Here is a 25,357-nt window from a genome sequence, read left to right as displayed (position 1 = left end):
TCACCCTCATATATATTTGTGTCTTTGGAGAAAGGGAAATGAGCTGCCCACCAGCAATTGTTATTCACTTTTAACACGTACATCTCAACTTCTTAGAACTAAATGGTTTTGGGTGCTGATACTTGGACAGCGTCCATCCACTCATAGGATCATTTCACCTTCACAGGGCTTGCAGAATAATTACAGTCACCTGGCTTTTAATTACAATTTCAGTCTTTTTAATATTTTTTTAATCCTTTTTAAATGGCAGTCATTTAAAACACACATCAGCACCTCATGCTTTCAATAACTATTGCTCTGTTTTCTTTGATTGTAGCAAAAAATAACAATAATAATAGGTTTCAGAATTCACCATAGTGGTGCACACAGGCTTCTTAAATCCCATTGACTTCAATGGGATTAAAACAGACTAACTGCGCAGTGTTGTTCACCATATGACAACATATCTTCTCAGAATCAGGAAAGCAATTATTCTTTAAATATATATATATCTTAATGCCACGAAACATTATTCTCTAAGCATTCTGTTATTCATCCTAGTAGAGTTCTCTACAACTGAACTAGTATGACGCAGATTAAGAAGAAAAATACTGCAGAAAAGTGCAATAGCATACCAGAAGAATTTGTTCATAAATTAGTTTACATTCACCTTAGGGTACCTCTTGCGGGATTGCACAGTGAACATAACAGACTTAAATTTTCCTAGGTATGGAATCTTGTGCAACTTGCAATGCATATTGGAGTTCCTGCCTTCTCTCATTTGTGCTCCAGTTTCGTTCCTGTCTTTGTCTTACAATGTTTATAATATTTGATGAGTGGCCCGGTGATTTGACAGGAGCGCTAAGTAGTTCTGCCACAGAGATCCAAATCAGATAAAACTGTGCTCTAAGTTCTTGAAATTGGCCCTCCATCACAAGCTTCCTGGCTTGGCATGGGATACTTAAAGGCTGTTTCAGGTCACATTCAGAAGTTACAAGAAATGTTGCTAATGTTTCTCATTCGTTACAGATAAGATGCTTGTTCTCTACTGAGACTTGTCTCATTCCCAATTCAAACATGCATGTACACCACGTCATACATCATCACAGCTGAGGATATGGCTTACTACCACTGAAAAGTATTGTGCTTAGTGATGGACTGTAATGGTTGCTTTGCTCATGCAAGTCAGCCCTTCATCTTGCAGTCATAGTGCAAGTCAGGCCTGGATTGGGAGGGGGCAAAAGGGGGCATGTGGCACGTTAGGAGGTGGCATGTTAGGAGGCAACAAATAGCATCCTACTCCCTCTATTTTTCATACCTGCTACTGCCTGAAGCAGCACAGAAACAAGACTTTTTGAAATGAGCTAGAGGGGACTGACCAGTCAAGCTCTCACTCTGCACTCTCCACAGCTCTTTGGTTCTGCCTCCCAGAGGCCTACTGGAAATACAGCCTCCCTACTGAAGTCTCCGAGGAGACTCTTGAGAGTCCCATGGACTGCAAGAAGATCAAACCTATCCATTCTTAAAGAAATCAGCCCTGAGTGCTCACTAGAAGGACAGATCCTGAAGTTGAGGCTCCAGTACTTTGGCCACCTCATGAGAAGAGAAGATGTTGGCAAAGGGCACAAGAAGAAGGGGATGACAGAGGATGAGATGGTTGGACAGTGTTCTCAAAGCTACTAACATGAGCCAAACTGCGAGAGGCAGTGAAGGATAGGCGTGCCTGGCGTGCTCTGGTCCATGGGGTCACGAAGAGTCGGACACGACTGAACGACTGAACAACAACAACAACTGAAGTGTGGGATGCATGACTAAAGGATTTTGAACAAGAAGGCCACAAGCTCTGTTACTTGCAAGATATGCACTCTTCAAGAGAGTGTATTCTGTTTTCTGTATACGTAGCGTCTTAAGCCTTACACAAAGTACATTTAGCTTTGCGTTGTCTACACATTGACTCCCTGGGGCTTCAAATACGCTGGGGGAAACCCTACACAGGGGCAGAATAATAGGGCTTTCACATCCTAAGCATGTGGACTAGGCTTTCATGGAATGTCTCCCATCTAAGTATTAGATGCAGACTTGCTTAACTTGATTAAAAGAGTGAAGGGAAATTATTATTGTACTTTAAAAGTTTTTTAAGGTGCATCCAAGCAATAAACATCATTAGAGGCTTCCTGTGGGAATCTTTCAGGACACGTGGCTTTCCCCATTTATTTTGGGGTTGCAGGTTTGCAAGCTTGGGAGTTCACAATTAGGGAGAGGGGGGCAGCAGTGCAATTTTTTGCCCCCAAGGCAAAATCTTTAGCTCTGAGGCTGTGTGGTGTACATTCATATCCCAACTCATCCTAACATTCTGATCACAGGCAAGCTAGGCATTCCTAAAGAGACATGGTGCTCCCAGCTAAGTGGGTACAGGATTGCTACCTAAATACATATGTTTGGGCTTCATGGTCTCTTGTTGCATTTTTCAAATCCATTCATCACTTTTTAAAACTATACCACCTAAAGCAAATGAATTAAATAAATAAAAACACAAGCCAGGCTGTTGAAGTATACCAGACAGGAAAGAGAGTGGCCCAGCTTGGCTGCCTTGCCTAGGTCCCTTCTATAGCCAAGAGCAAGAGTGATGTGGAGAAGAATCTTAGCATCTCTATTAAGTGATATGATTTTGTAATTAACCCACAAAGGGAGAGGTGGAGAAGTAGGGCACGTGTCTTAGCATACTTAATGCTAGTTCCTGTACAACCAACTTGTCAGGTCCCCACACAGGACAGCTAAATAAAAGGGGAATTCACAATGGATCCATGGATATCTTTGCTTGTTTGCTTAAGGAATCTTATCCAGCACTCAGTGTCAAAAACAATGTGTACCGCCAGACATGTCCAAAAGTGTGCATGCATTGCTCACCACAGCCAGTGCCCATATACAACCAACAATATATGTATTGTAGTATTTTGATATGCAAGAACAACACACATGATTATTATTGGAACACTAAAAACAAACAGAATCACAATGACAATCAGCCGTGCACCTTCTGCACATTTACCAGTATTACATAGCCTTACCTGCTTGCAATGCCTTGTGGAAGTTTACATCAGCAAGATAGGGCAGACTCTACAAAAGAGAAAGAATATAATAAACGAGACATTACACATTATAGCATACAAAAAACAGCAGACACATTTCCAGTTTCTACTGAGGCACCACTGGCACAATATATTTTAATAAAACCATTTCAGAGCATAATTGTGGCATGGAACTAGCATGATCCATTAACAAATCAGAATGAAAAACAAGACAGGAGGTGGGAGTTGATGTTTGGATTTTGAGATGATTTATGAGTAAAAGCAACTTTGGTTTCAAACTCAAGTCTGAGAACAACAGCAATAATTTGTGCAACTGCCAATGAAGAAACTGGAACTTATTTACTGTATGCCAATAGGTATAACAAACCAACAAATATAATTCTCAGAATTATTAAAGCCAAAAGGTAATATGAAGTACAGCTTGTTAGTTATAATGTTTAATAGCATTTATTCAAGAGATTTGTGTATGTGGGCTTGACATTCAAAATCCCTGCAGCAACCATTGTCTAGCGTTATTCTACAGACAACCACAATTGAAACGTTAAAGACAACAATATCAGGGCAAAAATTTCAACAGCTGTAGATGGGAAATAGGAATCACTCAAAATATATTCTAAGAGAAGAAGCAGCTGGCACAAAACATGTTTTGCTAATACAATATTAATGGGGTATTTGCAGTCAGAATTCTACAACCTGAATGGTGTGCACAGCAAGTTGCAACATCTCTGCTAGGATATTTCTGCTGATTTATTAAGAATTCTTTCATGCTCGCATACCAGATTCTTGGATGACAGCTTCAAAAATCAAGCCCTAAGTGTCAGAATCATATAGGTCAGTAAACAGGGAAGGTCTGAAATAATACAGTTAACATCATAGTACATATTCAACCAAGTGAAATGGCAACGTTTGGAAATGATCCCAGGAATCACTGAAGCCAAAAGGTAGCACAGCACTGAAAAAACATTTTGCTCAGAACACGGGTGGCTAGCCTGAGGGGCCCCAGATGTTGCTGGAACACAGCTCTCATCATCCCTGACCACAGGCCATGCTTGCTGGGGCTGAGATGAGCTGAAGTCCAGCAACACATTGAAAGCCATAGCCAGCCCTGGATTAGAGCAACCTGTGAACTGCCAAGATGAACACAGGATATGAACCATGTGCTCCACTGACTGCTCAACAACCCTCCTGTTTTGCAGCCCCAGGTAGACAGCTAAGATAAGAATCTGATCAAATCTTGCCATCTGTGTTCAGCTTGGAGGGCGGAGGAAAAGCGGGTTACAAGATCCTGTTTGATTTCAAAGGGCAGTGCAATAGGCTTGACTTAGACCAGTTTCCCACCTGTTTTTGGACTACAATGCCCATCATCCGTGACCACCAGCCCTTCTAGCTAGGGATGATGGGAGTTGTAGTAACTTATTGATCACAAAAGTCCTATTGACTACACCTCTTTGAAGGGAGTTCCATAAGGCAAGAACACAAAGCTGTTTTTTACTAGAGTTTTTTTGCACATTAGGTGGGGCTTTGGCACACACTGTGAAAGGAGCAGGAAACCTGGTCTCTTATAGGGAACTACCAGTCTAATTAAAGATGGGTGCTCCATGTGTTTTACCTTTCACAATCCTTTTTCATAACAACCAATGTATAATCTCTGAAACCCGGCAGTGAAATATTTGCTCACGAAATATGAGAATGCCAGAGAGAGCCTGTGTTTACAAGCACCTTTCACCAAGTTCGTGGAATTTTAACCCATTCAAAGCCCAGCAGAATTACAACAGAGGGGATTCTTGATGTTGCTAAACCAACATCTGTTTCTTCACAGTTGCCCCCATGTTTAACTCATGTCATTTCACTTTCAAGAAACTATTCCTGGCATGCTGGGGAATGCGGTTAAGTCACCTCTGGCTAACCAAGTTGTCCAGCCAGTTGCAAGACCCAATCACTCGTGTGTGTGTGTGTGTTTTCATAATTTAAAACAACATAGGGTTCCTATTTTTTTTTTACAGGTGCAAAAAAGAAGAAAAATTGGCACATACAGCTTTGCATGCAAGTGTGAGAAAAGCTGTACTTACTGTTCCTCACAACTATTAAATGCACAGTCTATGCATTTGGAAATGTTTGCATCTCCACATATCCACTGTGTTCTAGTTCTGTTTTTCCAAAACCACAACACATGATCAATATTCCCTGTTCCTGCACCTGTTTAAAGGGGAAAGTCATTTTCTGCAGTGCATCTGACCACCACTTGCTTCTATGTACAGAAGTCTCTTCCCAGTAGCTGCTGTTCAGTGTTCATATACAAAGCACAGTGGTGAAGAGTGTGATGATCGCCCCAACCATCTTACATCAGCATGAAGACAATTGTATCAAAGCTTAATAAAAGAAACACACAAGTCTTTTGACTGGACAGTAAACACCCTATTTATTAGCAGTAGCAGAGCAGCACTTACAACAATGGTGTCGTTGCAGCTTACCTGGCTGTTGGTGGGCCAGGACAGGAAAGAGACTGGAGCTGTGCAGATGCACCAGCATTGACTCACCTGGTGCATCTGAGCTGCCCTGACTTCACCACCACCTCCAGGTAAGCTGTCACAATGCTGGAATCATCGGCATCGGGAAGGCAACCTAACCCCACCACATTGGCCACTACTGTTTATTAATCAAATGCGTAAATGGTGCTCAGCCCTAACTGCAGGAATACTAATACAGTGGTACCTTGGTTTACAACCATAATCCATTCCGGAGGTCAGTTCGTAAACCAAAACAGGTTGTAACCCAAGGCACACTTTCGCCAACAGGGCTTCCAAAAAAAAAAAAAAAAAAGAATTGTTCGTAATCCAAAAATAGGGGGGGGGGTGTAATCCAAAAAAAGTTCACAGACTGGGACACGCACTTCTGGGTTTGATGTGTTTGTAATCCAAAACGTATGCAAACCAGATTGTTTGCAAAACAAGGTACCACTGTATAATAAAATGTTGCTCCCCTGATGCATGGCTCAGTGAAATCTGGATGTTTTGTGATTTAGCTAAATCTATGTTTTATGGTTTCAAGATTTTGAGTAAGCTATGATCTCAAACCAAGATTAAGCCATGGTTTAAGATCCCAGCTTGTTAAAAAGCTGATAAATGCAGTTTTCCAGTTTGGATTAAAGGAGAGAAAGGCTACATATATAGACAAAAGCTAAAAAGTATAGCTCAGCTTATTAAGGAAATAACGGCCTGAAGGCGGTAAGTGATCCAACCCTAGCATATGGGGATAACAATATTCTCCCTACCTTACTGGGTTGTTGTGAAAATTACTGAGGTATTATACATGAAACACTTTGAACACTTCAATACAAAACACTTTTATCCCTGCCTGCTCGTTCTCAGGATATTCAGTTTGATAGACACGGAAATGTTACTTGCTGTTAGCAGAGAGGCAAACCTGTCAGGGAATATCTCCAGAGGGCATTCTCAAGGTGCTCGCAGGTGGTGTTACTGTTGTTGCTGTGCACTGCACTCCTTTGTAGAGCCTCAGGTGAATAAATTCAGAGCAGAGGAGGGAGCTTAATCTGCCAAATTTTGAGCACTCTGGCCTTCAGAGCTACCCTTAGATATTTTGTTTACTTTAGATATTTTGGTGCTGTAGGTGACAATTCTTCCCTACCTCCAGCTACAGTTTCTTATGGCCTCGTGGCCACTTATTTTGCCCCTTCCATTCCATACAACATGAAACCTAAATACTTAATTTAGCATTAATCTTGTCGCTTCCAATAGATTGAAAAGGTTTTGGATTTCTGAAACAAGTTCAGCATTTCTTCTTGAGCGTAGCATTGATTATGGCTTCCTGAAATCTACCAATCAATTCAAACAGTCAAATTTTCGGGTAGCTACAACCTCTTAACTTTATTATTCCCATACCCTAATATTGCACAAAAGACCTGTAGTAACAGAGAATAGTTTTGTGATAAGAGAACAATACTGCAACAGATACTGAGCAATTTAACTGCAAAAAAAATTAAAAATTAAAAATTCTCCAATGAGGCAGGCCAAATTTATAAATATGGACAACGGACACAAAAACTATCCTTGACTGGCTTGTCTTTCAATTTCGGACTAGCTCAGATTCCTGTATGTATAAAAAGAATGTGACTTAACCATCAGCTCCTATCTGAAAGCAGTATATGTGTGTGCTTACATGCATGTGTGTTGTGTGTGTGTGTGTGTGTGTGTGTTCACGCATACACACACAGGTGTGGAGGATATATAGATATAATGCAAGGCTAACAAAGCTGCAATGGACTGTTGAAATGCTTAAGCGAAGCCTTCTGCCACAAAACAGTACTGCTGAAAAATACAGGAGTGCACAAAATATAACCCAGCATTCTGTTAGTATCATTTGGCATTTGATAATATGGGATGGCTTAGAGATGTTACCCATGGTTATTGACCTGGGACCAGATTTACAGCACACTTCCATAGATGTCTAAGGTTCACCGAGTAAAATTAGGTTTACTCCCAGGGAAGTGGCAGCCTAAATTGCGTTACCCTTACATTTCTTTTCTCAAAGATTGGTTTGGCCTTTTGATCCTGACCCATGGGTGAAAACTGAATGGGTTTAGAATATGAGAAGGATGATTTAGAGCAGACACCTTGGGGAAAACATCTGGTTAATAATATGAAAGCCTGTAATTGAATTAAGTTGCTATGGAAGTTCTGAATATTTCTGCCTTGCAAGTTTATAGATGATGTTGGATTTTTAAGTGTATTTTGCCGTGCTACAGAACAGCAAATTGGATAAAATGCTCTATTAAGTTTGCATTGAGCCCACTGCTCATGATGCTGAGTTGCAGACCCCCGCCACAGCACACCAACCCTTGTAGCACAGCAGTGATGCACAATCTCCAAATGCAGTACCACCAATAAAAAACTGAGTTGTTCATTGTATATTAGTCCTTGTATTTCTTCAGGAAATATGGATAACCGTGCTAGTCTTGGATTGGGATTTACCAGCTGCTCAACAATTGCTAAAAAAAAATACTGAAAAGGCCTAACTTTAAAGGCGTTCACAACAGGACAACTTCACAACATGCGATAGAACCACCACTGCAAATTGCAACCCATCCAGCAAACCGTTAGCTATGTGCCCCCAATTTAACCAGGGTGCAATTCCACAAATGAATTACCCTTAATAGTGTTTCCCACCACCTAGCTGAAAGGACAAATTTTAGTTAGAGAAAACATGTTTTTCATTTTAGACTGAGCAACCTTCTTCATAGCTTCAGATTACAAGTGTAGCTGGGAATCTCAAACCAGTTCTGCCAATAACTTTTTTTAAAAAAAAATGCATTGGGGGGGGGGGACACACACCTCTTCCTCTGCAGAATCTTTGGCTAGTGCTAAACCCCAATTTTTCCTTTTCCACTAGTTCCAAAACATTGTATCTGTAATCCTCTGCTAGCCTTACATTCTAGACATTGTTTGGCCTAGTCAGTGACACACTGACTATAATCAAAATGTAGTTGATTGCCCTTAAATTTATCTTTAATTGTTTCCTCCAGTGTGCGGCTTTGAAGGATTGTTGCAGTAGGTGCTGTAAGAACTGGTAGCCTGTGTAAGAAACCATTCACAAAAAGTTGTGTAATCAGTTCTGCACATGGCAGTACTCTACTGTGAAGCTGCAAATGATACAGATCTTCAAATGGAGAGTGAACTGGATTGAACCATCTGATACATTCTGTATATATCCATTTCCATATTTTTTTAATTCACCACAGATACTTTTGTTGCGTTATAATTTCATAAGCAAATAGTAGTGGAAACAATAATGTAACAGGTAGTAATTTAAGAAACTAGCAGTACTGGACATTACTTAAAAACATGCATCCCATTCTGAATCTCTATATGTTGCGTGTTAAGCTCCCCAGGAGCTTCCCAATAAATAAAGACACAATTGACACAGAATTTAGTTTTAGGTTATTGGCATGATTTTGGCCATAACTTTATTGATTACAGATAGTGAGTGGTTTGTTTAGGCATTGGTTCCTGACTAGCTGCATCTGACCTTAGCAGGGCAGCACTGACGACTGGGCCCCACCATATTGTCAGTACAGGTAAACATCGTGGGGGAGCAATGGTCCAGGATCAGACTCAAGCTCACCCCAAATGCTCCCAGGGACTCTTGCATGGCCCTACCCCCCGAAAGGGGTCGACAAAAGCATGGCGAATCCCTGGATTCCTTTAACGGAATACCTTTGTGCATTGGAGGGGACAGGTGTTCCAACCCGCCCCCCCCCCCGCCCCCGACCACCTTGAACCAATGCCTGACTGCCAAACCGTACAAAGTTGTGACTATTTGCTACGTGGCAGGCGAAACCCAAGTGGCACCAGCCAATCAGCCAAATGGGAAAATTCCTACCGGGCCCCTGACCCAACAGCAGACAACCCACAACGGCATAGCAATGTCATAGCAAGACTCTAAATATGGTGGGCGGATGATCCAATGCACGAAGCGAAAAGAGGAAGCTCTACTCAACGTGCAGCGGTATATAAAGGTCCCTCAGTTAATACACAAAATTCCCCATTGGCCAGATCTGCCCAGCAACTGAGGGACCACCAATCGGGTTGTCGTGGCTATCCAATCACTCCCACCCACCCACACAGTGAGGTCAGTCCTGATGATCTCACCTCAAGATGTGCCCTCTGTGAGGAGGACTTGATTTTCTATAACCTCCATGATGTTTTCAACCATGAGATCCATTGTAGGAAGTATATCAGATTATCCTAACTCACATATGAAGATGGTATTTAATGTTTGTTTTGCTGCAGGGCAAAGTTAAAAGGAAGTTTGCTTCTACAGTGCATAATTTAGGTATTAATGGCTTTTTTTAAGCAACATTTTCAACATATAAACAAACACCAACACTTAAGCTGCAGCGCACTTGGAGGGAAGTCCCACTGAATTCAGCAGGGTTTGCTTCTGAGTAGACTTCTATAGAATTGCACTGTTAAAGTATTATCTAAGTCAACTTTGAGAAATCTGTATTTGGGGGGAGGCGTCCAAGGTGACTCAAAACTTTCCATAGCTATATGACATTTGCTTGCAATATTGCTTGTTACTGGGTAAGTTCATGGTGTTGCTATTAGTATATAAAGCCCTTAGCAGCTTGGCACCAGTTTCCTTGACGGATTGCCTTACCCAGTAAGCGTCCACTTGGCTGCTTTGATCTGTGGTTGAATAGTCACTGTTACAGGTGCTACATGATATTAATTAGCATGGCAGCATGCCGACATCAAGCCTTTGCCTTCACTGTGCCCTTTTCAGTGTTGGCTAAAAACATTTTTCTTCAGGCAAGCCTATTTAGATATGTAGAAGCTGAAAGTGATCTTAATCTGTTTGTAGCTTACTCTTGATTTTAATTGTAATAATTTGAATTGCTTTTTAACAAACTGTCTTTTTCAGCAATCTTTGTGTTTCTTTTATTTTATTTTTTGCAAACCGCCTTAGAGGTTCTATTTGCAATCATGGGATGTCAGTTTTGGTAGAGCTTCTATTTGCAATCACGTGATAGATCAGTTTTGTTAAACAAATAAATATATAGCTGGGAGTAAAAAGTGAAATATTTTGGCCCTATGAGTGGCTATGCTCCTGCATCATTTAAAACAGATTGCCCTTGATTCAGTGATGTTGTCTTCATTATAGTTTAATGTGATAGTAGAGGGGAGGGGGAGCAAAAGGGGCAAAGTGTAGGGGGTGAAAATTATCCTATGCTACATTTCTGTACCAGAAACAACGGAATATTTAAAACCAATCCCTCTCCCCGCCTCAGCAGCTGAAACATATTTTCTCTAGAGCCAGTCCTCTTGGTTTTGATAGACTTAGTTTTCAAGTAGGCATAGGGCTATTTGAATACAGTGGTACCTCGGGTTAAGAACTTAATTCATTCCAGAGGTCCGTTCTTAACCTGAAATTGTTCTTAACCTGAATCACCACTTTAGCTAATGGGGCCTCCCACTGCTGCCACCCAATTTCTGTTCTCATCCTGAAGCAAAGTTCTTAACCCGAGGTACTATTTCTGTAACCTGAAGCATCTGTAACCTGAAGCGTCTGTTAACTGAGGTACCACTGTGACTATATTAAGATTTAATTATAATTTGTATGAGAAAAGTGCCTTTCCTCCAACAGTTTTATAAATGAAACAAGACTGATTCTACCATGAGGAAAACACCTCTTAGGTAGCAAATCATCAGCTATTTCGTTTTACTTGTTTTTACCCCAGGGTGTACTGCTTTAATTTTCCAACTCAAGCATCAAATCCCATGAGCTAGCTTCGAATGAACACCACACATAGTGTTAGTAATTTCTAGAACTGTTGGACAATTAAATAATTTTAGCCGATTAATCATCGGGCCTAACTTAATTGAAATCACTTTATTACATTCAGATGTGTTTCCATATTACCAAAATCCAAAATAAGTGGAGGAGGATGGGGTTTAGATCCTGGAGGAAGTGTAAGATAATCTACACAGTGTAATAAACAAGAGGTACCACACATTGTTACCTGTCCTTAATATTTTCTTTCTTCATTTCCTAAATAGAACAGCAACCCACAGCCAAAATCCAGAAACAAATGTATCCCAACAGCTCAGTAGCTTCCCCAATGAGCAGACTTGTTTTGGAGGGGCGATTGTATGACAAGATCTGCTAGGGTGAGCAGTTTAACTGTGCAGCATATCTCTGAATGAGCCAAGAGATTCTTGGTTTAGCTGCTGCCAAATCCCCAATGCTGGTTTAGCTGAATATATACCTATATAACTTGCTTATCCTAGCTCAGCCAGACCTGGCTAATTCAAGGCCAGCGTAAATCCCCCCAAAAGGGGTGAGATGTGACCAGGAATGGAGGATTTAAGATGGATATGCAGTCATGTGACCTGCAATAAATGGTAGTGTGAGTTAAACTATTTTAAAGACTTTATTTCCCTCTGACAGGTTTTGGCCTCCTCAACCACCAGCAGCTTTGCTCCTGAATGGGATTTGGGTCTAACATAACTTTATGCCGGCTTAATTTTCACCAGCTTACTTTACACCAGTTTCTTATGCATAATTGCTCCCTTAGGTGATTAATCCTCAATTTAAACTGTTTGCAGCCTTAGAACTTACCATAATGAAAATATAATTGTAACATAGCAACAGGTTTTCCTTTAAAAAAAAATGTGTGCACAACTCGTTTTTTGTTTAAGTCTATAGTGTTTTTTTGAAAAATTCCATTGATGGAGCTTACCATTAAACACAGCCATATATGGCGTTCATATTGGTTTTTCCAGGAACATGACTCAAGATTTTCTTTTTAGATGGGAAAATACCAGTTGACCTATCATTGTTTTTGTTATATAAGCCTTTATCAGCCTCATTCTGTGCACGTTTGGAGGAGGAATGGCTACATTAAGCAAAAAATTATCAGCTACAAAAAGAAACAGCAGATTAACAAGAAAACTATTAATAGTGTCATGACACTGATGATGTCAACCTAGGAGCCAATACCATTAGAGTAGACCCATCTCCCCTCACAGAAACAAGAAAAATAAAGATTGTCGAGGGTGCACTTATTCACCATAGTACCGGTAGTAAACACTTGAGCGCACTATCAATGACATTTTCTTTATGACTTGGAGGGAAAATTTTGCTGGGCTGAGCCAACTGCAATTTAGGAACATCCAGTGCTTTTTTTTTTCTTAAAAAATGTTTAGGGGTAGGCTACTCTCATGTTGAAAATACTGCCCCTCAATGAGGCCAAACTTAGATTCACAAAATGTTTAGGGGTATGCGTACCCCTGCATCCCCCCCCCCCAAGAAAAAAAAAAGCACTGGGAACATCACAAGAGCATCACCTGTGTCATGCCGCATCATAATTTGGATTACTCCAACTTTTTTCTGGATAAATTAAGCCCAAATCCTGTCAAACCAGTGTAAAATAGCACCAATAATTTCGCAAGCTAGACGCATCCCAAATCTCACCTGAATTGCAAGAGTTGCATTTGGATTGCTGGCAATGTCGGGGTAATGGAAGAAGGGAATGAAGAGCGGGGGGAATCTCTGCCAGGTGCAGCTTCTCCCTTCACCACAGCGCTGTGGTGAGGAAAGCCTCTCCTGCTGAAATGGCCCATGAGATAGCAGAGAGAGAAAGTTGTCAAGGTCTGGGCCTCCTTCCTCAGCAGCTTCTAGTCCCCCACTAGGCTGCTCACTTGCTTCACCTCATGGAGCACCAACTTCCTGCCAAGGCCTTCCTCTTCTGCCTTTAGGCCCTGAAGCCTTTCCCAGACTGCAGGTGTAACGGTGAGAAAGGCCGCACCTGTTTGAATTCTGACCTTCAAGGGGCTGTTAAAGGAGAAAAAGGAGGGAAAGCAAGGATGCAGAAAATAGAGAGGAGGGAGAACTTGGGGAAGGGTCGTAGCTCAGCGACAGAGCATTAATTTTGCATGTGGAAGGTCCTGGGTGGGTTCAAGTTCCAGTATCTCCGAGTAAGACTGGGAATTCCCCGTCAGAAATTCTGGAGTGCTGCTGCCAGTCAGAGTAGGCAATGCTGACCTAGAAGGGCCAATGGTTAGGCTCAGTATCGGCCAACTTCCTCTGTGCAGCTCCCTGCCACTGGCAACGTGGGTGGGTGGGGAGGCAGGCAGTTGTGCCCTCCAGCCCAGCAGATTGTTATTTTTATTTATTTATTTATTTGAGAAAATGTATATCCTGCTTACTTGAAAGCTGACATTTTAAGCAGTTTACAAAGGACAAGCTCAAATGTTTGTTTAAAATAAAATACTGATAAAAGCGAATGTTAAAGGCCATTTTAAAGCAATTATATCTAATAAAATTTAAGTATGTTAAAATCACATGCCCAGGTAGGCCTTCTGAAAGAAAGAAAAAAATTAACTGAGCACCAGAAACTATACAGCAAACACTTCTCATAATCTCTGCAGGGTGATTCTGGGTTTTTGATTCCACAGCAAGATAGGGCAAGCATGCTGGGTATTTTTATACTTAAGCTTTGCATATATATATTTTTGAAGCCAATTTGTTTGTATTTGTTATTTTACAGGTAAGGTCGGTTGCTGAAAAGGAAGTGTGGGTCAAGGGAGGAGCTTTCCTACTCCCAAAAGAGGTCACTAAATCCTATACCCAGAGATAGCTAGAGGAACTGTAACTGAAAACCTTTTAAAATTATGTTTTTGTAACAATAATAAAAGGGATCTTTTAATTTTTAAAACTAAAAATACTGAAACCTGCGCCGTAATTAAAGGCACAGGTTAATCAAAGGCTGGGCTGCAACTCTTCGACAGACAGGGACATTGGGAGTTCAATAACATCTTTGCATTATTGCTCAGGTATAGTTGGAAATAACACTAGCCTGGAATGTAGTACTGAGCAAGAGAACCCAATAACATTGATTCTGCTGATAATTTGTATTACGGACTGATGTTAAGTACAGACAAAAGGTAGTATCAACTGATAATTTCTATTGCTTTAGAGGAACAGGGAACCATTAGCTCTCTAGATGTTGTTAGACTACAACTCCCATCATCTCTGACCATTGGCCACACTACCTGGGACTGATAGGAGTTGTAGTCTAGCAACACCTAAAGGTTCTAGCCCTGGTTTAGAAAAAAGAGAAGTAACCTGAAAATAACCCAACACTTCTGTGTTGTGAAAAGTTTGCCTGTTTTTCTACACAAACTGCTGTTAAAGGCATAAGAGCACCCCACACTATCCCCACCCCACCCCCAGTCATTGGCAAGCCTCCCAATTATTGACACAGAGCAAAGGTTTTGTTATTAAGAGAAGTGGGATATACAATATACAAAATACTGCGTCCCTCAACTCCTGGAATGAATCTTTCAGCGTCTATAATGAAGCTAAATCACCACCATGAAGAAAGTCCAGTACAGTAGTTAAAAATATTTATTTCTTACATGTTTACCTTAACAGACATAAGGCATTTCCCCCAATTTCATACAGAAATACGTAAGACATGCATAGACCAATATGGCCTGTTTCAATGAATATTCAACATGGTAAATATAATGTCAGTTTCATGAATATAAATACAATATATAGATTAAAAAATATGCCACATCATACAAAATTACAATCCAGACCTTATTCAGCGAATTGTCTTATAGATAAATCCACTGCTATGAACATTCACTGCTTTCTCGTCTCATTTTTAAGCCACCTGCTGCCATACAGACTTTCCATTTCAAGAGATCGCGCCAATGCAGTAACTACCTCTTATTAGGATATCAGTTATCCACATCACACTAAATGCTATCAGATCTCCTCTTGCATTAAGTGCTCATGCAGTTTATTGTGTTCAGCTAAACTTCATTTCTGCCAAGCCCGTGTACATCAACCCCAAGGTTGCTTATCTGAGGCTGAAGTCTTGTACACACTTACCAGGGAGCAAGTCCCATTGAACTCAACAGGAGTTGCTTCCAAGTTAAGACATAGGATTGCACTGCAAAAGCAGAAAGCCAGTGAGATCTACTTCCCAGGAATTTGTGCCGTCTTTAGGATGAGGCCTGTTAGTTTCTTTCCTTTGTCAGCACAGAGTGTAGAAGGCCATTTTTATCCGCAGCCTTGAAAGTTCAGAAGGAACAAAATGGCGAGCTACTGGCATTTATGAATGATTAAAAAATAAGAGGTTGTAACAGATGCTTGAAGGTCACACACACAAAAAAGTTATAACAATACTTTGGCAAGAGTGCAACATAAGAGCATTTGAGGTAGAGTTGTCATGTAGGATGTGTGTCCTGATCAAAGTAGCACAGTCATTTTCCATTTTAATTTAAGTCAAAACGATGCAAGTCTTCTCTTTCAGATCTTGACCTCTTCATTTCTGATCTTCTTGATCCCAAAAGAGCTTGCATTATATCTCGAGAAGCCTGCCAAACCAAATAAGATCACTGCTTCAATTTTACCCTCTCTTAAGAAATGGGGCCCAGGTTTGCCCTTTCTTCATCTGACAGCCCACCGAAAAAGAAAACCAGTTGAAGGGATGTTTTTTGACCCAACCCATTCAATGGAATTCCAAGAAGATGGCAGTGTTTAACTGCTTTGTCATCTGTCCAAAGGGAAGATTTATTTGGGCCCTCCTCTACTTTCAGAGAGTTAATATTTAGAACAACACTCCTTGATCTTTTCCTGGAGTGGAATGTTAAGAAGTCAAAACAGAGCTTCAGCAATGCTTTGTCAGTAATTCGTGATGACTCGAGGATTAGGGTTGGTGATCTTTCCACTAAGACGTTGTCTTCAGACTTTCCCAAATATTTTGCTTTTGATATGTTCGGTTATGCTTCATCTGCTTTGGTTTGTGCAGCCTGCTCTTCAGTTTGGCAATATTAAAAGACGCTTTGATACTATTACCGATGGCATCTAACCTGCAGAAACAAGAAACCATTAAATAAATTGAGAGATCATACATTCTGATCTTCCTATTCACATGTAACCCAGATTGTATAGATGCTTGTACATAGCAATTCTGCTACTTTTTCCTTCCCCCCTTTTTAGATGTTAAACGAAACACACATCCACATACTCCTATAGCAGGGTTTCCCAAACTTGGATCTCCAGCTTTTTTTTTTACTACAACTCCCATCATCCCTAGCTTGTGAGACTAGTGGTCAGGGTTGATGGGAATTGTAGTCCAAAAGCAGCTGGAGACCCATTTGGGAAAAACCTGTGCTATACTAATTTGAGTTGATTCTATATAACCCTAAAGGTCTGCCATATTTTATGGCAAGGAGCAAAGGGATGGTAGAAGGCTCACTTGCTAAATCCCTGTGTCAGTCTGCTGTTAAAAGCAGCAGCAGTTTCAAAAAGGAAGAATTACAGCTAACCCACATTGCACCTCAATTTTTATTATGAGAATCTGCCTCCATGTACATTAAATGGTGTATATGCAGTATATTTTGGTGTCCATACATGGAACTCTCTTTGCAGTCATCCACAGCCAGGATTTAATTTATTGTGAGGACTGCATAGGCATGATTTCTCCCCTGAAGAGACTTAGCACTTTGAAGTGCCAAACCCATTTTGGAAGCAGGATATTTACATAAATTTATTAAATGGGATTACTTTCTGCAAGATAAAGCTCAACATTAATCACAAAAGTAAGAGATCAATATGCTTCAGGTAAAGTTAAAAGGGGGGGGGGGGAAACACCCCTTAGGGTCACTGCCAGTCTCGTCTGTGAGAAAACTTATTTCAGGCACCATATTTGGTGCTTAATTAGATGCTTGCATATGAGCAAAATACATCTGCCAAGTCAGCCTAAAGGCAATTCAACTGAATGCCAATCTATCCGATCCAAGGTCCTGTTCCTGACACTTCCTGGTTTCCATGAAGCGGTCTGTTCCTTACAATGAGCGACCTGTGTAAGGTAACAGTTGGGGAAATGTTGTGGTGCAAAGATTCTACCCCAGCTACCAAAAGGCTTCACTTTCCCCAGATTTTTTAAAGAGAACTAAACACAGCTTATACCCTCTTGCACATACATTTCTTTCACCCAACCCTTTCCCCCACAGGGTATCAAATAACAAACTCACCTTCTCATTTTCTTGCTGTTAGCCAGTTGTCTGAACGCACACTTCAATCCAAGCCCTTTGCAACCTCTATCTTTATTAAGATTTCTCCAGCCTTTCTGTGTGGTGGACTGAGTCCTGTTTATATTTTTAAAAGGAAAGAGCAGAAGAGGTGCAGCTATGAGGACATTTGCATGCTTTACATATCATGAACAATTACATTTCTTTTTTTTTACCCTAGCTTTTCTCCATACTTGTCAACACTCCAATTTTATCTTGACAAGAACCTAACAGGTATGCTGGACTAACAGACCAAAGATCACCAGTGAGTTTCATGGCTGAATGGAGATTTGAATCTTATGTAAGTCCCAACACTCTATATACCACTCTGGTTCTTTGGCTACACTTAAGCTCCCCCCCCCTTTTTTTAAAAATGTGGCCTTTTACACACACACAGGTTTACTCGTGTATAGTATACTTATCCTAGTACAGTAATACCTCCGCAAATGTCCGCCTCGTCTAGCGTCCTTTCTGGCGAACGTCCACGGCAAACCCGGAAGTACCGAAACAGGTTACTTCTGGGTTTGCCACTCGCACATGCACAGAAGCGGAAACCGCCCCGCACGCATCCACAGATGTGGCGCTTTGCCCTGCATCCTTTTCGGCTAGCGGCCGGGGCTCCGGAACGGATCCCAGTCACAAAACACGGTACGACTGTATCTAATAAACTGGAACCTAGCACTCCATTCATTATAGCACAGATGAAAGAGGACAGAACAAACCAAAACGTACCAGTGTTCTTTTCCAGTCTCGCAGAAGCTTGTGCACTTCTTGTCTTTTAGGTTAGCACACTGGCATCTTCCAAGTCTTCCAAGAGGTAAATCTCCCAGTGACCGCCTTGTTCGGGAAGGACTCCCAAGCCCATATGGCACAATTCGCCTATCGTTGGAGGGAGGGGAGAGAGAGAAGAGGGAGAGAACTGTTTAATTTCACTCATAGAAATAAAAGTTAGGAGAGTTGATTTAAAAGGACTCTAGTCAGACCGAAGGTTGAAACTCACGTTTGCTAATGACTTCTAACACACATTTGCATAGGCTGGTGGAAAGAGCAACAGCAGTCTGCATTTTAGCAAATGTTAGTTGCCACAACTGAAACTTGAGGAAACCCATATTTAGGCTGACTCCTAGAGCCACTTTACAAATTTCATTTTCAGGAGCACAATAGCGTGTGACCAAGACAAACTGATGTTTGCAAACGCTGGCATCAAATATGTAGGCCTACACTTGTCAATGAGACGTCCCTACTTGAAGACAAACCCCAAGTTTGCTTCTGCACACTGTGCGAAACGTGTTAAAATTCAGAATTCAGTGTGCTGTGCGAGATGTGTTAAAATTCAAGATTCATTATGCATCTTCATCAGCATGCAATGAGCTCTCTCCCAATTCAATACACTAATAAGTTGCACCATTCATGTCTATTTAGCAATGAAGACCTCCTTCCAATTATTACACTATTAAGCCAACTAATTAAAATGCTATTGGTGATGTTAGTGCCAGATGGTGGTTTTTAAAGATACATTTCAGCACACTTATCAATGGTGCTTTTAATTATACAACACAATTCTTTGGACAACAGCATTCCTGGCCTTTCTTTGCTAATCTCTAATGCTGATTAACCATGGTCCTTCCACACATTATGCTGAGCCAGCAAGGAGCCACTGAAAGAATTTTTGACTAGATTCTGTCTTAGCGGAATGTGCTAAAGATATTCCTCCCCCTCCCTTCTTGGCTGCAATCCAGTAACAAATTTCAGCCCAACGCTGCCAATTATTTTGTTTCTGGGCGAATCAACTCTTTTACCCTACCCCAATGCACACACAATCCCAAAACAAAACAATTTAACTGGCTTTAACTTTTTTGCCATTAAGCAGCCTAGTACAAATTCTTTTCAGAAGAATTTAAAATTTGTTTAGGACCAGAATAGCACGAAAAGCATGTCTATTCATAAGCAAACCTTGTTCCATATAATGAGCCACTACTCGCTTGGAAGTAAAATTGAACCCTCAGCATTATTCATGTTACTTCAAGTCTTCTTCTGCTGTCATTAAGAAGCGTCCTAGAATACCCTAGGATGCACCAATAAAGCTACTTAAATCCCACTGGTTTCAGGGATTACAGTCGCAACCATTAAGGCTGCAATCCTACACTTGGGAGTAAGCCCTTTTGGACTTTGCGAGAGTTACATCTGAATCCAATAAAGCTACTATTAGTGAAGTGATACTTTCAGAAAGCAATGCCTTGATTTGTACTTTTATTGCACCAACATGAAATGCTTTGGTGCTTAATTGCTTTAAAAAAAAAACAACTTAAGAGTTGTTATGATTTTTTTTCGACTAGAGCTATGCAAAGTCTAAGATACACTTAGCCTTCCGCTTGGTACCAGGCTGGTGCTGCGATTATGGCCCAGAGAGAGCACCAGACAGATGAGCTGATGGCAGTTATTTTAAAGGAGGAATTAGCCGGCTAATTATGCCACAACCGCAAGCAGCAACCTCACCGCGATAATAATAATAATAATAAACTGCATAAATGGCTTAGTTCCAAGGAGGAGGCAGTACTCACTCGGGAGTGTTGATCCAGATGATGTCCAGGTGGCAGAAATAGACACACTCCTTATCCATCAGGGAAGAGCAGGAGCAGCGCTTGGACCTGCGCAGCGGCCAGGGGGCGCTCGAAGGCTGCCTTTGGGCGCTCTCGGAGGCGCCGAGCTCAGCGTCTGCAGCAGCTGCAGGAGAGAGAAAGAGGAGCGCTTGAGCAAAGGGGAAAAGAAGCCACGAGACAGGCAGGCGCTCCTATCGGAGCTGGCTGGGAGGGAAGGCGCGCTATTCGGAAAGGAGACGGGAGCAGCTGCCATGCCTGGAGGGCGAGCTCGCAGGAGACGCTCAGGGCAGCGCAAGGTTTATCAGGGACACGCGGCGGCGATCGTCGTTACTGGGCAACTTTCTCCACGTGGCCGATAATAAAGACGCAGCTTTTTTTGGCTGGCGTTATTGATCCGAACCACCAGAGGAAGGGGAAATCTAAGGGGGATGGAGCGCAAGGGGTTTTAAACCGGAGTGCTTCTGTTTTATGGCGCCATGCAAGCAACTGATCAGTCCTAAATCCATTTCACGCATTGTTGGAGGAACCACAGAGCCGGAGCGGTGGCTGCCTTGGTGATGCCCTCTGGGGGGGCGCAGTGCGTCTCGGCGGCCCTTTAGACCCAGTTCATCGCCGCCCCTCCACTCCACTCCACCTCGCTTTCCCTCAACTCCTGATCCTGCGTGACATAGGAACCAACTCCTAGGCGGCCGAGGTCCCTTCGCCTCCCCAATAAAATATTTGAGGGGGTCACCGCCAGTGCCCGCCCCCGCCCCAGTTGATGGGCATTGCCATTCAAATGCTGTGTGCGTGTGGCTTCTTGTGGAGGATCCTGCGGGACAAGGCTTATCTCCCCCCCCCCCCCCCAAAAAATATTTTATTCAAGTTGGCACCTCTGGAAAAATCGTAACCTAGCCTACTGGGAAGCAACCCTTGTATTCAGTGGGGGCTTCTTCCCCAGTATGTCTAAGGAGGGTAGCTCGGTCGACTCCTTGAATTCATACAATCGCAACGAGCTCCATTAAATAGGCGAATCCAGAGTCCCTGCTGCGCTTATTCTGAAGATGCTCACTAAGAGGGAAAATGAGATCCTTTAGCATCTTTCGAATAATGTGTGTGCAGCGTAGGTATGGGTATGCTACGGAGGCTAAAACGGAGCCAGAATCAGATCAGGTAAGACAATTTGCGATTTCTAGGCAATGGACGGGCTAGCGGTAGGCTACCTTTTTATTATTATTAGGGTTTACTTCCGAGTAGGCATGGGCAGGGTCAGGCCGCTTGTAATTATCACCGGATTTGGAGTTTGTGGGTGTCTTTTCTACGGACGGTTAAGCATGCCAAAGTCTGTTCAAAGAAATGGACCACTTAGCTCTGCAGAGGAGTGCGGTAAAACCAGAATGCCCTTAGTCCTAAATGCCATCCAGGTTACCTCCCCGGGCTCAACATGTCAATGCAGAATTATTCGTAGAGATTAAACGAGGTCGAGAAAATCCACTCGAAGGGATGAGACGGGGCATATAAAAGAAAAACCCTTTAAATAATCGAATTTTCTGGCGGTGTGTGGTGCACATACCATCAAACATTTATCCGCCATAAGATCACGTTAACTCTCAGAGGGAGGATTCTGGTTTAAAACCAGCCACTCCGGGTTAACTGCCTTGTGGATCGCAGCCGAGGCGCTCCTTAACACCTTGGCAGCAAGCGAAGCGAAGAAGCCAGCGCACAGGTAGAAGACCGTGGGCGGATACCTGGAAAGAGTTTCAGACCAGTGACCTCGGAGCCTTATCACTCTTCCTCGGCTGGACGCAGTCTACCAGCAAATGTACACTCTTGACCTAGTAGGTACGCTTGCAGTGGGAACTTGGGAAAACGGGAGTGGAGGGGGTAGGAGTAGCATGCATTATCTCCCCCCCCCCCCCGGGGAGGGAGGTGAAAAAAGAAATAAAGAAAGCGCAGCGGATTCCTCAGCTTACCTGTGTGGCTGATCACAAAGAGCAAGGGAAAGATCAGTCGCGTGTAATCCATTCCGACGACTCTTCTGGTAAACCCAAGGAACGCGAATGGAACTCCCTCTTTAAACCCTGTTTGCTCCCGCAGCAGGTTGCAGGTAGTAGCAGAGCGAATGTGCTTGCTCACCAAGGATCCCAAGGAGGACGAAAGGACTCCGCAATCCGCTAGGCAGCAGTGAGGCTGTGTCTCCGTGTTGCAGCGAGGCTCCCTGCGAGCTTCTGCCTGCCCTGGCTCTCGGCGGCTCCTTTTATACCGCTCCCCTACAGAGCGGAGTAAACAGCGCTCCTACTTTATTTTATCCCGAGACAATGTTATTGTGTCATTAGTCACCGAGAGGCAACGTGCAGAGCGAGATAAGGGCAGGCTCGGGAGGAAATCGCTGCGAGCTTCTGAGGCAGACGCCGTCTGGCAAGGCAGGGGCAGGGTTTGCACAGGAAAATAAATACCCGGAGCAGACCTTTCGGAAAGACCGAAATCCCGCGGGCCAAGGGCACCTCCAGCGCGCGGCCACCAGGGGGCGCACCGCCGCGGCCTCTGCTGCGCCTGGTGGGCTTTGGCCCGCTGCCCGTGCTTAGAAATGGCAGTAGGATTTCTTTCGGGTCAGATTTTAAAAGGCGGGAGCTGGGAAGCCACAGGAAATTGCCCCCCAATATATGCAAAAGGCTACATTCCATTATATGCATGAGTTAGCCAAAGGAAAATACATCTCCATCATCAGTATCCTAAGCCATTCATTGATTGGGGGGGGGGTTCACTGCGGGGTCCCTCGAGATGTTTCTGGACTCCCATCATCCCTGACCATTGGCCATGCTGGCTGAGGCTGATGGGGGGCCAGCAACACCTGGAATGCCCACCCCTACCCCCTGCATTCATTAGGCACCCCTTTAACATTCCCAGCTTGCAGGGCAGCCTTGAAATGGGGGGGGGGGGGAAGGGACCTGTGGCCAGTCCCACTGCTATCATGACCAGTGGTCAGGGATTGTGGGAGTTGGGCTCATGCAACCTCTGGCAAGCCTCAGATTCCCTACGTTTTTAGTTCATTTCAAGGCTCCGGGTCTACGCATTGCAAACGTGCCTGGGAGTATTCAGTTGGATAGTGAAATACTGTAAGAACTTTTTATGGATAAAATAATAATAATAATCTTCCCAGATCAGACAAAAGCTCCATCCAGTCTGGCGCCCTGTTTTCGTCAGTCGCCAATCAGCTACCCTTGGAAACTCGCAAGAAGGATACAGAGAGAGAGAGTACTATCTTGTCCTGGCTCCAGCATGTAGCAATCCCAGTGACACGGCCTCTGAGTACAGACGGCAATAGTTCCATTTTTAGCTAGCATGGCAAAGGGTGGGGGTGGGGTCTAATACCTGTGGATTTGTCTAATTGCCTTTTAGCCAGGGGCGTAGCAAGGGGGGCGTAGGGGGCGGACCTCCCCATGTTCCATAATGAAGGGGGTGACAAATTATCAAGGAACAACTGCCCTACTAGGGCGGTTTATAAGAAACTTTTTTTTGTTGAAAATTTCTGCTCCAAATGTCTTATCTTACTATACTAGGGATTATATAGCTATATATGAAATTTCATGCATATCGGTTAATATCTTGACCCTCCTCCACCAAAATAGCTGTTTACTTGGCTGTTTTCCTATGTCGTGAAGGCTGAAATTTCAGTTCAGTGGAGCACTTACTGTTCCCAACCCTAACCCTGTGGAAAGCCATCTAATTAGACTTTAATTTGATTCTGAGATTTTTTTAGGAGGTAATTTAATTATTGTTTGATTTTATACCAATGTTATGTATCTGATGTTAGCCACCCTGAGCCCGACTTCGGCCCGGGAGGGCGGGATATAAATAAAAGTTTATTATTATTATTACTTGTTATTATTCCTTTGTAAGAAAATATGAAATAACGTAAAACCATTTTTGCAGGGGGGGGAATCAATGCAGGGGTGACAAGAAATTTTCCGTACCGGGTACCACCTGACCTTCCTAGGCCTCTGCTTTTAGCAACCAACTACACCAGCTACCACCACTGCAGTTTGTGGTCATGAACTCGTAGAATTGCAGAATTGTAGAGTTGGGAGGGACCGTGAGGGTCATCTAGTCCAACCCCTGACAATGGAGGAATCTTGTGCCAACGTGGGGCTCGAACCCACAACCCTGAGATCAAGAGCCTCATGCTCTACCAACGGAGCTATCCCAGATCCATAAACTAACTATGCCTGGTGTGTGTGGCGTACTTCATTTTGCTCATTCTACAAGCAATTTATTTGTAAAGAAGGAATGAGATAGAGGTAGCAAGTGCCCCATTTTCTATGTGTATTCAAGACCAGAGTTTATTAAATCTTAAGGCCTTTATAACAGGTGTGGTTCACCTGTGGCCCTTCAGGTGTTACTGGACTCCAGCTCCCGGCAGCCCCAGCCAGTGGTTTCAACAACCATGCGAGTTGTTGGGGGGGGGGGAGGTTCCCCCAGTTCTGGTATATTGCAATTGGAGGGTTGTTGTTTTTTATTAATGGCAAATTGGCAAAACATTACTAAAAATGCAACTGTACTTAAGAATATCAGAAAAGTCCTGCTGGAATCAAAGCAAAGGACCATTTAGCTCAGCATCCCATTTCTCACAGATGCCTGTGCAAAGCCTGCAAACAGTACCCGAGGGCAAAAGCAGTCTCCCCACTTGTGAGCCACAGCAAATGGCATCCAGAGGCATTCAGAAGTAGTGCATGGCCAACATTGCTATTAGCCACCGATAGCCTTTGTTCCGTGATTTTTAAAATAAAAAAATAAAAAATGGACAACACTACTGCATGAAACAAGAGTACCTCTTAACCTTAATCAGTTTTCTGTGTCATAAGCATGTTTGATCTTGCCAAGTCTGTTGCTTAATGATGTGCCATATTTTTTTTTATGGGTGTTTGGGGTTGTTTCCAAGATTTCTTATTTCAGGAAGTGCATCTACAATCCAAGTGAATCATCAATGCATTTCTTTTCTTTTGGAATGCATCGGGCTTGCTGGAGGAAAGAGTGTGCGTTGGCAAAGGTATTTTGATTGCGCAGCAGTGTATGAATATTAGACAAGGAAGGAGAAAAAGGC

The 25,357-nt window shown here is 42.7% G+C and overlaps 1 protein-coding gene across 1 annotated transcript; it reads right to left on the bottom strand.

The window, feature by feature from the left end:
- Positions 1-15,373: 15,373 nt before the first annotated feature.
- EDN1 (endothelin 1) lies at positions 15,374-22,718 on the bottom strand. Its single transcript, XM_033154577.1, has 5 exons — positions 22,230-22,718; positions 20,239-20,401; positions 18,410-18,556; positions 17,642-17,755; positions 15,374-16,474 (listed from the first exon to the last, which is right to left on the bottom strand). Exons 1-5 carry the CDS (start codon positions 22,279-22,281, stop codon positions 16,333-16,335), a joined length of 618 nt encoding a protein of 205 aa, XP_033010468.1. The 5' UTR covers positions 22,282-22,718; the 3' UTR covers positions 15,374-16,332.
- Between the last annotated feature and the right edge of the window lie 2,639 nt (positions 22,719-25,357).

The sequence above is a fragment of the Lacerta agilis genome, chromosome 7, assembly GCF_009819535.1.
Source record: "Lacerta agilis isolate rLacAgi1 chromosome 7, rLacAgi1.pri, whole genome shotgun sequence".
Classification (NCBI taxonomy): Eukaryota; Metazoa; Chordata; class Lepidosauria; order Squamata; family Lacertidae; genus Lacerta; species Lacerta agilis.
Note: the sequence above shows the minus strand (reverse complement) of the source record. Positions and strands in the feature narration are given on the sequence as shown.

Coding starts and splice junctions, on each gene's coding strand:
- EDN1 (XM_033154577.1), bottom strand. CDS start 22,281: ATGGATTACACGCGACTGATCTTTCCCTTGCTCTTTGTGATCAGCCAC. Junction 20,402..22,229: donor CTTTGTGATCAGCCACACAG/GTAAGCTGAGGA, acceptor TCTCTCCTGCAG/CTGCTGCAGACGCTGAGCTC. Junction 16,475..17,641: donor AACAGCAAGAAAATGAGAAG/GTGAGTTTGTTA, acceptor TTGTTTCTGCAG/GTTAGATGCCATCGGTAATA.